The following is a 14,743-nucleotide window of genomic DNA, read 5'->3' as shown; positions in this document are numbered from 1 at the left end:
ATGACAGTAGCATTGGCACATATCTGATTTATATCCTATTTATTTCCACATATGAATGAGGCCTGAAACCGATCTTGAAATATCCGAATGCATGCGTTTTTTATCCCATTTACACTGTCATAGAACAGATCTGATCTGTTACATATATGAGCAAAAAATTGGAATTGGGTCACATTTAACTGGCAGTGTAAACGAGGCCTTAGTCTTATCTGTATGAGCAAAAATGACAGCAGCCTACTTGTTTACACTGAAGAACAAAATGAAGTGATAGCATTGGCGCCTCATGCATTAAGCCTGCTTCAGCTTCCACTCTCCGCACAAACCCTTAGACATAGCCTACGCCTAACAGTGCACTTTTATTTAGGTTAAATGTTTAAGGTAACATTGTACTATGCTTTAATTGTTTAATATCTACAGATTTTATTTTAAGCAATTCGTGATTATTTGAGAATGCTAAATTGATCAAACGTGATCAACTCAGCTGTCTGCTGCTGCTGGCTTAAAACCGCTTTGGTCGTCCTTGGTCGTCACTTAAAACAACAACAACAACATTTTTCTAAATTAATTAATTATGAAACAATAAGAAATATAACTTTGCAATTAAAAACAAAACTGACCTATTTTAATTGCTGCAACAGCAGTGCAATTAGGAAGCAAATAAGAGAGAGAAAAAGACAGGGGTTCCAGTCGGACTCTGGCCCAGGACACTGGTAAGCTGTCGGCCAAGGGCTGCTATAGGGACTAGGTTTGAGGCCAGTGCAGGTCTATTCCAGATTTATGCATTTGGAAATGAATGTTGTGAATCGGGTTGTTTTCTAATTAAATGAGAAAAATGTTAATTTTTTTTTAATTTTTTTTATTTTGTTGTCTAATCCATTTTTTTTTTTTTTTTTTTTTTACATTTTACAGATTACCCCAATCTCTCGCAGGCCCTAACTCTGTATGCTAAACCATATTATTATCAGTATTATTATTATTTAAAAAAAAAGATAAATTATTATTTAAACATTTAAATAAATTATTTATTATTTAATTATAATTAATTTATAATTTATTACACTTATTTAAACATTATTTAATTATTATTTAAACACGTTTTAATTAATACAAAGAAACGATAAATTTAATCGCAATATTTAAAAAAAAAAAAATGCAATTAGATGTTTTCCCCAAATCGCACAGCCCTATACCGAACAATATGAAACATTATATCGTTGATACATTTTTAGCTATATTGCCCAGCCCTAGTTAATGCATTAACTGACATGAACTAACAAAGGACATTAGAACAAGTTTTATAGCAAAAAGAATAGCATTTCTTAATCTGTTAATTATTAATAAAAAAATATGTTCTTATTAGTTCGCAGTACATCAATTAATTTGAACAGATACTGAAGAAACATCATTCTGAAGAAACATGTTTAGATTCATGAATTTACAATGATATACGGTTAAAAGAAAATTAAAAACTATTATTAACTTTAAATTTTAATAATGTGTTAGTAAATTTTTTACTTAATATTAACTAAGATTAATACTATATAAATATTGTTCATGTTAACTAATATAGTTCATTACTGTTAACAACTGAAACCTTATTGTAAAGTGGTACTGTTTTCTTATATCTTTAAAGTGCATAATCTAAACTCTTTAAAATGCTTTACATATGAAGAAAAAATCATTATGTGGAAACATGCTCAGTTTCATAAATTTATAAAGCTGCAGTGCCCAACAGAAAATGAAAAACACTCAGACATTTCTGCTGATAGATGAAACCTATAATACTAAGGTTGTCCACTTTTGCAATCCATTAGAACAGCAAACAAATGCATAGAATCAGTTGATATGTACTGTACTGTCAGTATATTATTACAATTATTTTAGAAATGCTTATAGAAATTTAAAATAATAATAATAAAAAATCTTAGACATTATTAAAAGTTTTATTTATCCTACCTTTTCTCACTGAACTCTATTGAGGTTAGACAACACGTCTAAGGACCTACTCATTGTCGAAATCATACTCTAGATTTAATACTGTCACATGGAATTGATGTTGATGGTGTTGAAATTATGCAGCCAAGCGATGATATCTCAGATCATTATTTAGTCTTGTGCAAACTTCATATAGCTAAAACTGTAAATTCTACTCCTTGTTACAAGTATGGTAGAACCATTACTTCTACCACAAAAGCTGCTTTGCAAGTAATCTTCCTGATTTATCCCAATTCCTTAGCATATCCAAAACCTCAGAACAACTTGATGATGTAACAGAAACTATAGCATTTTAGATACAGTTGCTCCTTTACGCTTAAGGAAGATTAAGGAAAACAGTCTGACACCGTGGTATAATGAGCACACTCGCACCCTAAAGAGAGCAGCCTGGAAAATGGAGCACAGCTGGAGGAAAACACAACTAGAAGTATTTTGAATTGTTTATTGGGAAAATAACCTATCCTACAGAAAAGCATTAAAAACTGCTAGATCTGTTTACTTTTCATCTCTTTTAGAAGAAAACAAACATAACCCCAGGTATTTATTCAATACAGTGACTAAATTAATGAAAAATAAAGCATCAACAGGTGTTGACATTTCCCAAGAGCACAGCAGTAATGACTGAAGGAGAGGAAGAATTGTATAAACTTGTTAAATCATCTAAACCAACAACATGTATGTTAGACCCTATTCCATCTAACATACCAATTTGAAAAAAACTAGCGGAATGTATAGTCGATATAAAAAAAACTGGATGACGAGTAATTTCTTACTGCTTAATTCTGAAAAGACAGAGGTGTTAATAATAGGGCCTAAAAACTCTGCATGTAATAACCTAGAACACTGTCTAAGACTTGATGGCTGCACTGTCAATTCTTCGTCATCAGTTAGGAACCTAGGTGTGCTATTTAATAGCAATCTTTCCTTAGAAAGCCATGTTTCTAGCATTTGTAAAACTGCATTTTTCCATCTCAAAAATATATCTAAATTACGACCTATGCTCTCAATGTCAAATGCATAAATGTTAATCCATGCATTCATGACCTCAAGGTTAGATTATTGTAATCCTTTATTGGGTGGTTGTTATGCACACTTAATAAACAATCTCCAGCTGGTCCAAAATGCAGCAGCTAGAGTTCTTACTAGAACCACGAAGTATGACCATATTAGCCCGGTTCTGTCAACACTGCACTGGCTACCTATCAAAAATCATATAGATTTTAAAATTTTGCTTATTACTTATGAAGCCCTGAATAGTTTAGCACCTTAGTGTTTGAACAAGCTCTTGTTACATTATAGTCTTCCATGTCCGCTGCATTCTCAAAACTCTGGCAATTTGATAATACCTAGAATATCAAAATCAACTGTGGGCGGCAGATCCTTTTCCTATTTAGCACCCAAACTCTGGAATAACCAACTTAACACTGTTCGGGAGGCAGACACACTCTGTCAGTTTAAATCTAGATTAAAGACCCATCTCTTTAACCTGGCTTACATATAACATTTCTAATATTCAAATCAGTTTCAAATCTGTTTTTTAGGCTGCATTAATTAGGTCAGTCGGGATCACTTCCCATAACACCCGATGTACTTGCTACATTGTTAGAAGAATGGCATCCACACTAATATTAGTCTGTTTTTCTCTTATTCCGAGGTCACCGTAGCAACCAGATCCAGTCTGTATCCAGATCAGATGGTCACTGCAGTAACCGGGATCCAGTATGTACCCAGCCCAGATGGTGGATCAGCACCTAGAGAGGACCTCTACAGCCCCGAAAGTCAGCAGAGAGCAGGACAACTAGATGAGCCCCAGATACCCTGTAAAGACCTTGTCTCCTAGACGGCCACCGGGACAAGACCACAGGAACTAGTTCTCTGCACAATGTGACTTGCTGCAGCCTGGAATTGAACTGCTGGTTTCGTCTGGCCAGAGGAGAACTGCCAGGAAGCAGGAAGTGTCTCTTTTAAAAAGGGTTTGAAATCACATTTGTTTTTACCCAATTTGCGTCAAACTTCATCAGAATAATGTCAAAACACTGCAGATGTAAAACTGTGAAGGCATTTTTGATATCTTTAAAACTGTTGCCATGTCAACATGTCAAACTTTTTTCTTTTTTTTGTGTTTTTGAGGCACTTAACATGCTTAGAATTTCATGAAACTCAACACACATCAATATTAATGATAGACACTGGCAAAAGCTCATAAATGGGAGTGGAGGCGCTCTGTAGCATGACTTTTGACACAAGTGAGGGGGTACATTTTAGCTACAGACACAAAACTCGGTATATATATTGTTCATCAAGCCGGACAACTTTTATGTACAGTCATTAGCTACAACCTACAGGAAGTCTGTTATTTTGGTTTTGAATGCGTTTTCTTTTTTTAAATAACCAGGCTGTGCATTATTGCATGCTACTTCGAGGAGAATCTTGCAATTCACAGCAACCTTTGTCTACATGATGACAACATATTAAAGATGCTAAACTGCAAACAGATTTTGGATATCTTGAATGGTGTTACCATGGTGATTTATTAAAGTAACAGTAAAAAAGATAATTTTCTTATATATTTAAAGTTCATTATTCAAACCCTTTAAAACTTTTTATGCATGGAGAATAAGTCATTCTGAAGAAACATGTTTAGATTCATGAATTTACAATGATATATGGCTAAAAGAAAATTAAAAACTATTATTAACTATATTTCAGCAGAGATTTCAGGCTATAATACTAAGGTTGTCAACTAGATGGAGTCATAGGATAAGAAATCTTTTAAGCCTAATCCTTTTTTTGCTCTGTCTATGATAGATTGACAAACAAACAAATACATAGAATAAGTTAAAGGGAATCTCCACCCCAAAATGAAAATTTTGTCATTAATCACTTACCCCCATGTCGTTTCAAACCCATAAAAGCTCTGTTTGTCTACAGAACACAATTTAAGATATTGTGGATGAAAATTGGGAGGCCTGTGACTGTCCCATAGACTGCATTGACAGTGTCAAGGTCCATAAACGGTATGAAAGTCGTCGCCAGAATACTCTATTAAATACTCTCTAACCACTAGGCTCTCTAGGTTAACTCCTAACCCTAAGGTTGTGGGTTCGAGTCTCAGGTGCCCTTGAGCAAGGCACGAAACCCCAACTGCTCCCCGGGCGCCGCAGCATAAATGGCTGCCCACTGCTCCGGGTGTGTGTTCACAGTGTGTGTGTGCACTTTGTATGGGTTAAATGCAGAGCACGAATTCTGAGTATGGGTCACCATACTTGGCTGTATGTCATGTCACGTCACTTTATCTGCCATCCGACATGCACTCTGGGATATATGAAGCAACGGGAACAGTTTTTGTAAGCGAAGAAAACAAAAATAATGACTCTATTAATCTCGCTGATCTCACTCTACCTCTGTGTGTGTGTGTGCGTGTGTGTGGTGGGGGGGGGGGGGGTCTGTGTGTGTGTGTGTGAGAGAGAGAGAGAGAGGAGAGAGAGAGAGAGAGGGGGGGGGAGGGAGAGAGAGAGAGAGAGCCTTTTTTAAACGTGTGATGGTTTAAAGGTCTATTTATTTATATCTGTGTGATTTTGCCTGCATTACAGCTTAAGAAATCTTAGTAACACTTTACAATGTTAGTGGTTAACACTGTTTTTATTTTAGTTTTTTTTTGTTTGTTAGTTTTTGGCACATTGAACACGGGTAGACAGGTTAGCCGTTGAGCTGCATGTGGGCGTACTGAAGACTAGGATTGAGTCTATTTAGTTGAGTTGTTTAGTTTAATTTATTTTTAAAGCACGTTTAAAAACAATAGGTGTTGAAGGCAAAGTGCTGTACAACAAATGTGAAACAAACTTAAGAACATACATAATCAAGAACACAAAAGGACAAATGAAAGATACACCCTCAAACAGAATTAAAACATACAGAATAAAAATGAGTCTTCAAAGAAGATTTAACCCTCTGGAGTCTAAGGGTATTTTTGGGGCCTGGAGAAGTTTTGTCATGCCCTGACATTTGTGCTTTTTTCAATTTCTTATAAATATCTAAATGGCTAAAGTCTAATCTCACTGTAATCAGCACAAACTGGGCTATAATAATATGTGAGCAGCATGTACATGATTGTGTTTTTGAGAAAAAAAATGTTATGCGTGGTTAGTGAAAAACTAAAAAATGTTAAATCACTTGAATAAGGCAATAAAACACATACAGAACATTGGTTCCCAGGACTTTTGATAACTGGAGCTTGTAGCCTAGAATTTTTCTTTCTAAATTATGTGAAAATCATCTTGTTTACTCACTTACAGAAAACAATATATTGATTTTAATTTTTCTAAGACACTTTTTGTTGGTAAAAGTCATATGCGAGTAGGCTTCAACTATCATGAATTCACACATGAGAAGACAAAGGCCTGCATAATGAGCTGCATAATGAGCCATTCATTCAACTGTGTCACTGAGCGGGATGAGTTACAAGAAAGAATGTGAGGACAAAATAAATGTATATAATTTTATGTTTGTAGTTTATTTAGAATATATTTAATTATCCCACAACATAATTTAATATTCACTTGTGAGTGCAGTTAAACAGTTTATTAGGAACAATCAAAACTGACTTTCAAACTGAATTTTTTGCATCATTACTCCAGTCACACAATCCTTCACAAATCCTTTTAAAAATCTTATTTTCTACAAAAAAAGCATTTATTGTTATTATTATCATTATTATTATTAGTAGTATTATTATTAATGTTGAAAAGAGCTGAGAATATTTTTTTCAGGTTTTTTAGGGGGGATAAATTGAAAGAACAGCATTGTTTGTTACATTTGTTACAGTTACATTTATTGGTACATTTATATTATTTACATCAAGCTTTTGAATGGTAGTGTATATTGTTATTGAAACTTCATAATATTTCACTTGATTATACATTTAGTCAGGAATTATAGTTTGGAAAAAGTCTTTGGAAAAAGTCTAACTAGTAAAATGTTTACACGTTATGTGAAAACTAGTACAAGTATATAAATAAATAAAAAGAGACTTACTCATGTTTATGATCTCTGCTGAATAAAGTGCTTCATTCTTTTTTTCTGAGGAAGTCCAAATCTCAAATCCTCAACCACATCACATCTTTTTGGGATGAATTATGTCTTATTCCTCTCATGGCGAAGCAAACAGTAAAATAAAAAAAAAACTTGAAGAACAGTCTCGCTGCGTTGTCTTCTGTTGTGTGGGCGTATTCAAGCCGCGCGCTTCAGTGAAACATTATCATCTCAAAAGCGCGTTCAGCGCGGGGGCGTGGTCGCATTAGAAGATAATGAAGGGAGACGTGAAAAACGGACATCACGTTGTTTTCATATGGATTACTTTATTACAGAATATTTGTTTTTCGGCAGCACTTGTTTAGTTTAAAAGTAGACATGTCAGGCTTTCTATAGATATCTCTCTCATGTCTCTTTGTTGAGGATTCACTGAGTTACAGTTCATTTTAATGACGCCTTTGTAAATGAAGATCAGCGCAGACAAAGTCTGCAGACAGCACTCCTTGTTTGTTATCTTTATTTTATAAGTGCACAAAGTTTTGTTGTTATTATGTCTGTATACAAAAAAGTAGACCCTTTACAGATTCGATTGATGTATTGCTCTTATCTGTACGATCAAAACTGAAAGTGTAATTTAAGTTCTTTTCGGGGTTATCAGGAGAAAATACCCCAAAACGCGTATACGTGTTAATCGACTCCAGAGGGTTAAACAAAGAAATAGAAGTGGAAGATCTTATGTGTAGGAGAAGACTGTTCCAGAACCTAGAAGCTGCCACAGCAAAAGCCTGGTTGCCTTTGGTTTTAAAATGTGAACGAGGGACTGAGAGGAGAAACTGACTAGACGACCGAAGAGATCTAGAGGTGTTATGCAGGAGGAGGAGATTACAAATATACTGGGGAGTGCAATTTTTCCTTTCTTTTTGGAGTGTTACAAGCTGTTGGTGCATAAAGAAGATCTGTAAAGTTGCAAAGATCTGTGAAGTCTTAAATACAAAGAGATATTCTTTATAAAAGTTAAGAGTCAAACACACTCCCCTAAAATGGCTCGTTCTAACACACCCCCACATCTATACGTCAATATGTGGGAAGATTTGCATAAGGCCACCCAAATGTTCATGCAAAGAAAGAAGCGTAACTTTTATTCTCTCAGATGCCGCCACTGCCATGTTGTGGAGACGCTCTGTGTTTAGTTGTGAAAGCGAAACTACTTTGTTTGGCCTTCCAAAAGAGAACACAACTAGAATTCAGTGGTTAAGTTGTATTTCAACACTGTTCCAGAACAGTCCAACCCAAATATTCAGATGTGTGCGTCACATTTTATGGAGGATTAGGACTGCTTCCTGAACCAGTAGCCTGCAATGCGTCTGTGGCACAATGGCTGTTTCTATAAAGTTGGGCAGTTCAAACTTTGCAAGGACAGTCTGACTCTTCTGACTCACAGCCTGTACGTACGTTTTTTATATTTTAATAATTTGCCAATGATGATTTAAATGCAATTTTTGAGCAGTAGAGTAGGCTTGTTGTTTGTTGTTTCTCAGATCGCAAATGCAGACATGGTTTTATGTTTACGCAGCGCAATACATAAAAAGACAGTATAAGTCATTATAATCAGTAATTATGTCCCCACTGGATGCAATAAATGCTTCATTTGTACTGTGTTTTATTGATTTTGTCTTGTCTAGTGATGTCTGGATTGTGAATGAATCTTTCTATTTAACCGGATCTTCTTAGTGAACCGGTCGAACCAGTTCACCAAATCAAACTGAATCGTTTGAAATGGTTCACGTCTCCAGTACACACTAATCCACAAATTAAGTTATTCGGTTTATAAACATGCCTTACACTCCCTCTGATGCGAAATAAACCAATATCCCAAGTTATTCAGTTACTCCTTACAGTACATTGACTGAACTGCTAAAAGAGAACTGATGATGGATGTGCACGAGCAGAGCAACTGGACTGAGTCTCATGCTGCTGGCCTGGGAGACGGCACATTATGTTAAGGGGTGTAACATTTACGTCACATGCTTGAGGCATTCGGCCAAACACGACACACTGGATAGCTGGCCAATCAGAGCATGCCTCGCTTTTTCAAAATGATGAGCTTTGTAAAAATCAACGCATTTCAGAAAGACGGGGCATAGAGGAGAAACAATAATGTACATTATATGGAAAATAAATTTGAACCTTAAACTGCATAAACACATTGCATTACACTAAATACACAAAATAATGTTCTTTTTAGCTGCATCATATGACCCCTTTAAGTTTGAAGGGGGAAATTTTCAAAAAGTGGGGATTTTTAAAGTTTTCAAAAGTTGTTGCATTGCAACATAGATAAACACTTTAAATCAATATCTCTGCATAGAAACTCTGACCTAATGTGATAAACACATACCACCTGGTATTCTGAAGCTGAAGTTGATGAACTTGCTGACGAACATAAGGATAAGTAGCACCCAGCCACAAGCACCAACCAGCAACCAATGACGGCGCATCATTGGCACACGAACAGGATGTCAAATCCTACAAAAAAATAAAAATAAAAAATAGGTTAGTTTCTGCGAGTACTATTTGCTGTTGTATGCATTAAAATTAATTAACACAATTAACACAGCATCTTTATTTTTTACTACATTGGCTATGCCAATGCATATACTGTACCGAACATCCTTTGGTTTAGTGTTACAGTACATTGTCATACTATCTAGTGCTCACCAGCTCTGTGAAGCAATATTCGTTTATATGAAAACTGTTTTAAGTTTACTTAAATTATCCCCTCCTAATGGAAAGAGGTCATATAATAAAATTCATAATTACAATAAAGAACGTTAATGCATTAATGATGTATCAAAAGCATGTGACCAATGTGTAAAACTACTATTAATTACAAACCCGATTCCAAAAAAGTTGTGAGTAAAAAAGGAATGGAATAATTTACAGATCTCATAAACGTATATTTTATTCACAATAGAATATAGATAACATATCAAATGTTGAAAGTGAGACATTTTGAAATGTCATGCCAAATATTGGCTCATTTTGGATTTCATGAGAGCTACACATTCCAAAAAAGTTGGCACAGGTAACAATAAGAGGCCGGAAAAGTTAAATGTACATATAAGGAACAGCTGGAGGACCATTTTGCAACTTATTAGGTCAATTGGCAACATGATTGGGTATAAAAAGAGCCTCTCAGAGTGGCAGTGTCTCTCAGAAGTCAAAATGGGCAGAGGATCACCAATTCCCCCAATGCTGCGGCCAAAAATAGTGGAGCAATATCAGAAAGGAGTTTCTCAGAGAAAAATTGCAAAGAGTTTGAAGTTATCATCATCTACAGTGCATAATATCATCCAAAGATTCAGAGAATCTGCTGCATCAATTACAACATCATGGCTGCGTAGAAGAAGGATGCGGGTACTGAACTGGCCAGTCTGCAGTCCAGATCTTTCACCCATAGAAAACATTTGGTGCATCATAAAGAGGAAGATGCGACAAAGAAGACCTAAGACAGTTGAGCAACTAGAAGCCTGTATTACACAAGAATGGGACAACATTCCTATTCCTAAACTTGAGCAACTTGTCTCCTCAGTCCCCAGACTTTTGCAGACTGTTATAAAAAGAAGAGGGGATGCTACACAGTGGTAAACATGGCCTTGTCCAACTTTTTTGAGATGTGTTGATGCCATGAAATTTAAGATCAACTTATTTTTCCCTTAAAATTATACATTTTCTCAGTTTAAACATTTGATATGTCATCTATTTTGTATTCTGAATAGAGGTCGACCGATATATCGGTCGGCCGATATATCGGGCCGATATTTGTCATTTTTTAATATATCGGCATCGGCCGATATCCGTGTTTAGTAGTGCCGATTTAAATTCAGGCACGTCGGCAGGCAGCCCCGTGTTATTGGTGCGGTGGAAAGTGCTGCTGCCGCATGTGAAGGACCCCAAGCCAAAACTTTTGGAAGATTCAACAACAGTCCTGGGAGATAAAGGTAATCAGAGAATTTCACTCTGTAAATGGGGTGGAGAAGGTGGCAGCTCTCACAAACACTGCAGCGTGATTGAGGGTTACGTTACTCCGCCCCGCTCACAGACAGCACCGTGCTCGGAGAGACAGCTGTCCTGGAGCAGTCCAGAACGGTGAATGACATTTGTTCGGAAGCATGGTTTGATTCAGACAATAGCCAGGTTTCCATCCAACTCATTTGCATTTAGGGATGTCAATATTTGATCATTTCCATGATTGATCGTCGTTTAAATTAACAATCAATGAATAAGCCTAATGCTGCAAAATGCGTCTGCAGCGGTATTATTATTATGTGCAAAAGCCACTCGGAAAAAAAGCTTTCTCACCCGAATTAAAGGGGTTTTAGTCTGAATAAAATGCTAGTAGCAGGACTGTAAAATGAATATGTGATTATGATAATTTGATAAAATGAAGGGAGCGCGCTGTACGTTTGAGATCATTTTACTTAGTTGACTGTTTCTTGTCAAAGAGACCGCTGAATGCGCCTCTTTAAATGGTTTCGTGGTGCTAGTTGTTGTATTTTAAAACGCAATTGCAATGTTTTAAAATGACACTATAGTATTAAAAATAAAATTATCCCAAACGTAACTGTGGCGCTTGTGGCTGTGCTGCGCAGTCAGTGAACCTCTTTTTTCACATTAAACATTTTATGCGAGTATTAATGACCAGTACTTTATTTGATCCTGTTCTGCAAAATGTTCGATTTTGAATTTTTGCATTCCGGTAGGCATATTTGTTTTAAAAAATCCTGCATTTACAGTGCATAAGATCGTGACAGTGGGTGTGTGCGTGCAGACGAGGACGAGCGCGCGCGGGTTTGGCTAGATGTATTTGGAGTTTATTGCTCACGTCTCGTTCTGCACATATCCAAATGTTTCCATATTCGCAATGTATCTGAATGTTAAACTATAACATTTTTTTTATTTTTTTAATGTAAACTAGACGGAAAAGATCATCCTCTTCACATGAGCAAAAACGTCATTTGCATAACAGCAGACTGGACCGGTATACTACTGTCTATTTAAACTGACCAGTGTAACCTTTTATATGTTTGGTTGACTGTACTTAATCTTAATAATGAACCGACTGCGATGTAAGTTTGAAGTTAGAATGCACTTTAGATGTTCTGTGTCATTTATACCAAACACAAATGTTGCTGGTTGCTAGTGTGTTTGCAGCACTACTATTATTTATTTTTTAGATATATTATTTTTTTTATATTTTTCAGTTTAATTGATTTTTATTTATAAAATTGTATTTCTTTTATTTAAATGTATATTTAAGTTTACATTTATGTTCCAACAAACTTGAAAAATTCTGCTTGATAAATGCTCTAAAACTTTTATGTATATGATTGACTTTTATATATATATATATATATATATATATATATATATATATTACCTGTTTTATATATTTAATACTTGGTCAGTTTATTGATTTGTTTGGTTAACTTTAGATTTTTTTTTTTTTTTTTTTTTTTGTAATACCGTGCAGTGCACAAAATTAAGATTCGAGAGATGGTTCAAGTCAGTGCTCAATAAATGATGATAAGTTTAGAAATGTTGTGCATCCACTTATTATTAGTGTGACATTTTAGCATGCAAATGAAGGGGAAAACTTCAAGATATCGGCCCTAAAAATCGGCAGCACATATCGGCCATCGGCTGACCCTGACCTCTAAACATCGGCATCGGCATCGGCTATAGAAAAACCCATATCGGTCGATCTTTAATTCTGAATAAAATATTGAAATTTGAAACTTCCACATCATTGCATTCTGTTTTTATTCACAATTTGTACAGTGTCCCAACTTTTTTGGAATCGGGTTTGTACCTAAACATGAGTTTTATCAGTGTTTGTGCAGCGCACACACAATAAACTTGATAATGCATCGCCTACGCTTATACTGTTAATGCAGTTGTAAGAAAGGTTAACAAGGTTCTCTTTTCCTTTGACATACATTCTCAATGGCCACTATGTACATTTGGTGCAAAACCTGAGTACAGCTTTTTTTTCTTTTTTTTTACCAAATAACTACAAATCAAGGTGCAATACCAAACAGGACCACAAGTAAATACCAAAAGACCACCTTAGAATTTAATCAGGTTAGATGCCAGATTGAATTTTAAGCAGAAAAAAACAAGGCTGTGAAGGATAGACTTTTAAAAAATGACACAAACTGGATCACGTGACCCTTCGGCAGCAACGCACACATAGTCCTTCGCTCTGCTCACTTTTTCAGGAATTGTATATATCCTGTCAGTACATTTTGAACCACTCTTTTCCTAGCCCACTATGGGTACCCCGGCAGTCAAGGATGTTCAGAAAAGAGAGAGTGAACAATCACCAATAAAGAAAAAATTCAAATATTCCGTCATCTCCAGAGAGGATCTTGACGCTGTTATATCAAGTTAGTGCTCAAAGAGCAACAAAGTACTCTCGATTCGGTTGTGGCTTCGACTGTAAGAGAAGCAATAGACTCTGTACTGACCCCAGCACTCCACAATCTACATCTGGATATACAAACGACCAACAATTCTGTAAAAGAGCTAAAAGCAGAAGTTGAAAAGCTAACCAACGCAGCACAACAGACACGGGACCGGGTCGATTACAGTCACAAACTTAAGAAATCAGCTCACCGAAAAAATTACGGACATTGAAAATTAGAGCAGAAGAAATAACGTACGACTGGTGGGGTTGCCAGAAGGGGCGGAGGGCACTGATGCGGTGGATCCCCTCACTGAAAAGGCCATGACATCGAGCTTAACTGGGCCTATCGCGTGTATGACGGAAGGAAAAACTCTGATCGGCCACGTACTCTCATGTTCCGTGTTCTAAGATGGCATGACAGGTTGGCGATCCTGAAAGGTGCTTGGCAGGCTTATCCAGTGAAAGATACGCAGGACAATGTCACGCTACTATTTTTTCCCACCATTAGTCCAGCCACAACTACCAAGAGAAAGATCTTTAATCCAGTCTTGAAGATAACAGCACACGGTCTCCAGCCCTTCCTCACATATCCGGCGGTAATTAAACTACGGCAGATGATGTTCGACTCTCCTCAGAAGGCGGAGGATTTTATTACTTTACTATCACAGAAGATGTATTCTACAGCACTACAAAGCAGCAGGAAGGCAACGGCTACTGTCTCCATTCTTTTAGCTCAATGAGATGAGGTCTGTGGTGATCCTACTGCCCTGAAGAGGACGATAACAAGGTGGCCATGGACACTTGTTAATTTCTTTTTGGAATCTTGCCCCTGTCCTGTACGCTCGTCCGATGACTGGTAAATAATAATCATTTATTTTTATTTATTATTACTATTTTTCGAGTTAATGGAGAGCAGGTTTGATCTCTAAGCTTTTGGCTCAGTGGGCCTTTTGGGGACATGTCTTGCATTGAATGGACATGGACGCATCAACATTTGTTTCTTTTGTTTATGCAGACCTACACTCTCGGTAATGTGCAGTCTGCTTTGGCTTTTGTACATAGTTTGTCATTCCTTTTTCTTGTTTTGCCCTTCAACAGACATCAATATTCTTATTTATTTTGATTTTCTTTTAAAAGGATTATGCATCTAGGTGGATCGGTATCTAGGATACATTCTAATGTTTACATGTCACTGGCAGTATGGCATTGCTTTTATTTCTCTTTAGGTAGACATAATCTTGACATTGC

General features: G+C 36.2%; 1 protein-coding gene across 3 annotated transcripts in view; it reads right to left on the bottom strand.

Annotated features, from left to right (window-relative positions):
* The window catches only part of chst10 (carbohydrate sulfotransferase 10), a 154,416-nt gene that overhangs the window by 40,712 nt on the left and 98,961 nt on the right, over nt 1-14,743 (bottom strand). Inside the window, exon 2 of one of the 3 annotated variants that reach the window (XM_042755700.1) lies at nt 9,428-9,552. The exons of 1 other annotated variant lie outside the window; for it this stretch is intronic. In XM_042755700.1, the coding sequence (XP_042611634.1) occupies nt 9,428-9,527 (100 nt within the window). In that variant the 5' untranslated portion in view covers nt 9,528-9,552. Of the gene's footprint in view, nt 1-9,424; nt 9,553-14,743 lie in introns of all 3 variants that reach the window. One more of the 3 variants, XM_042755649.1, reaches the window with a different exon arrangement.

This window comes from Cyprinus carpio, chromosome A1, assembly GCF_018340385.1.
Source record: "Cyprinus carpio isolate SPL01 chromosome A1, ASM1834038v1, whole genome shotgun sequence".
Classification (NCBI taxonomy): Eukaryota; Metazoa; Chordata; class Actinopteri; order Cypriniformes; family Cyprinidae; genus Cyprinus; species Cyprinus carpio.
The sequence above is the reverse complement of the archived record's forward strand: the minus strand, read 5'-3'. Positions and strand labels throughout refer to the sequence as shown.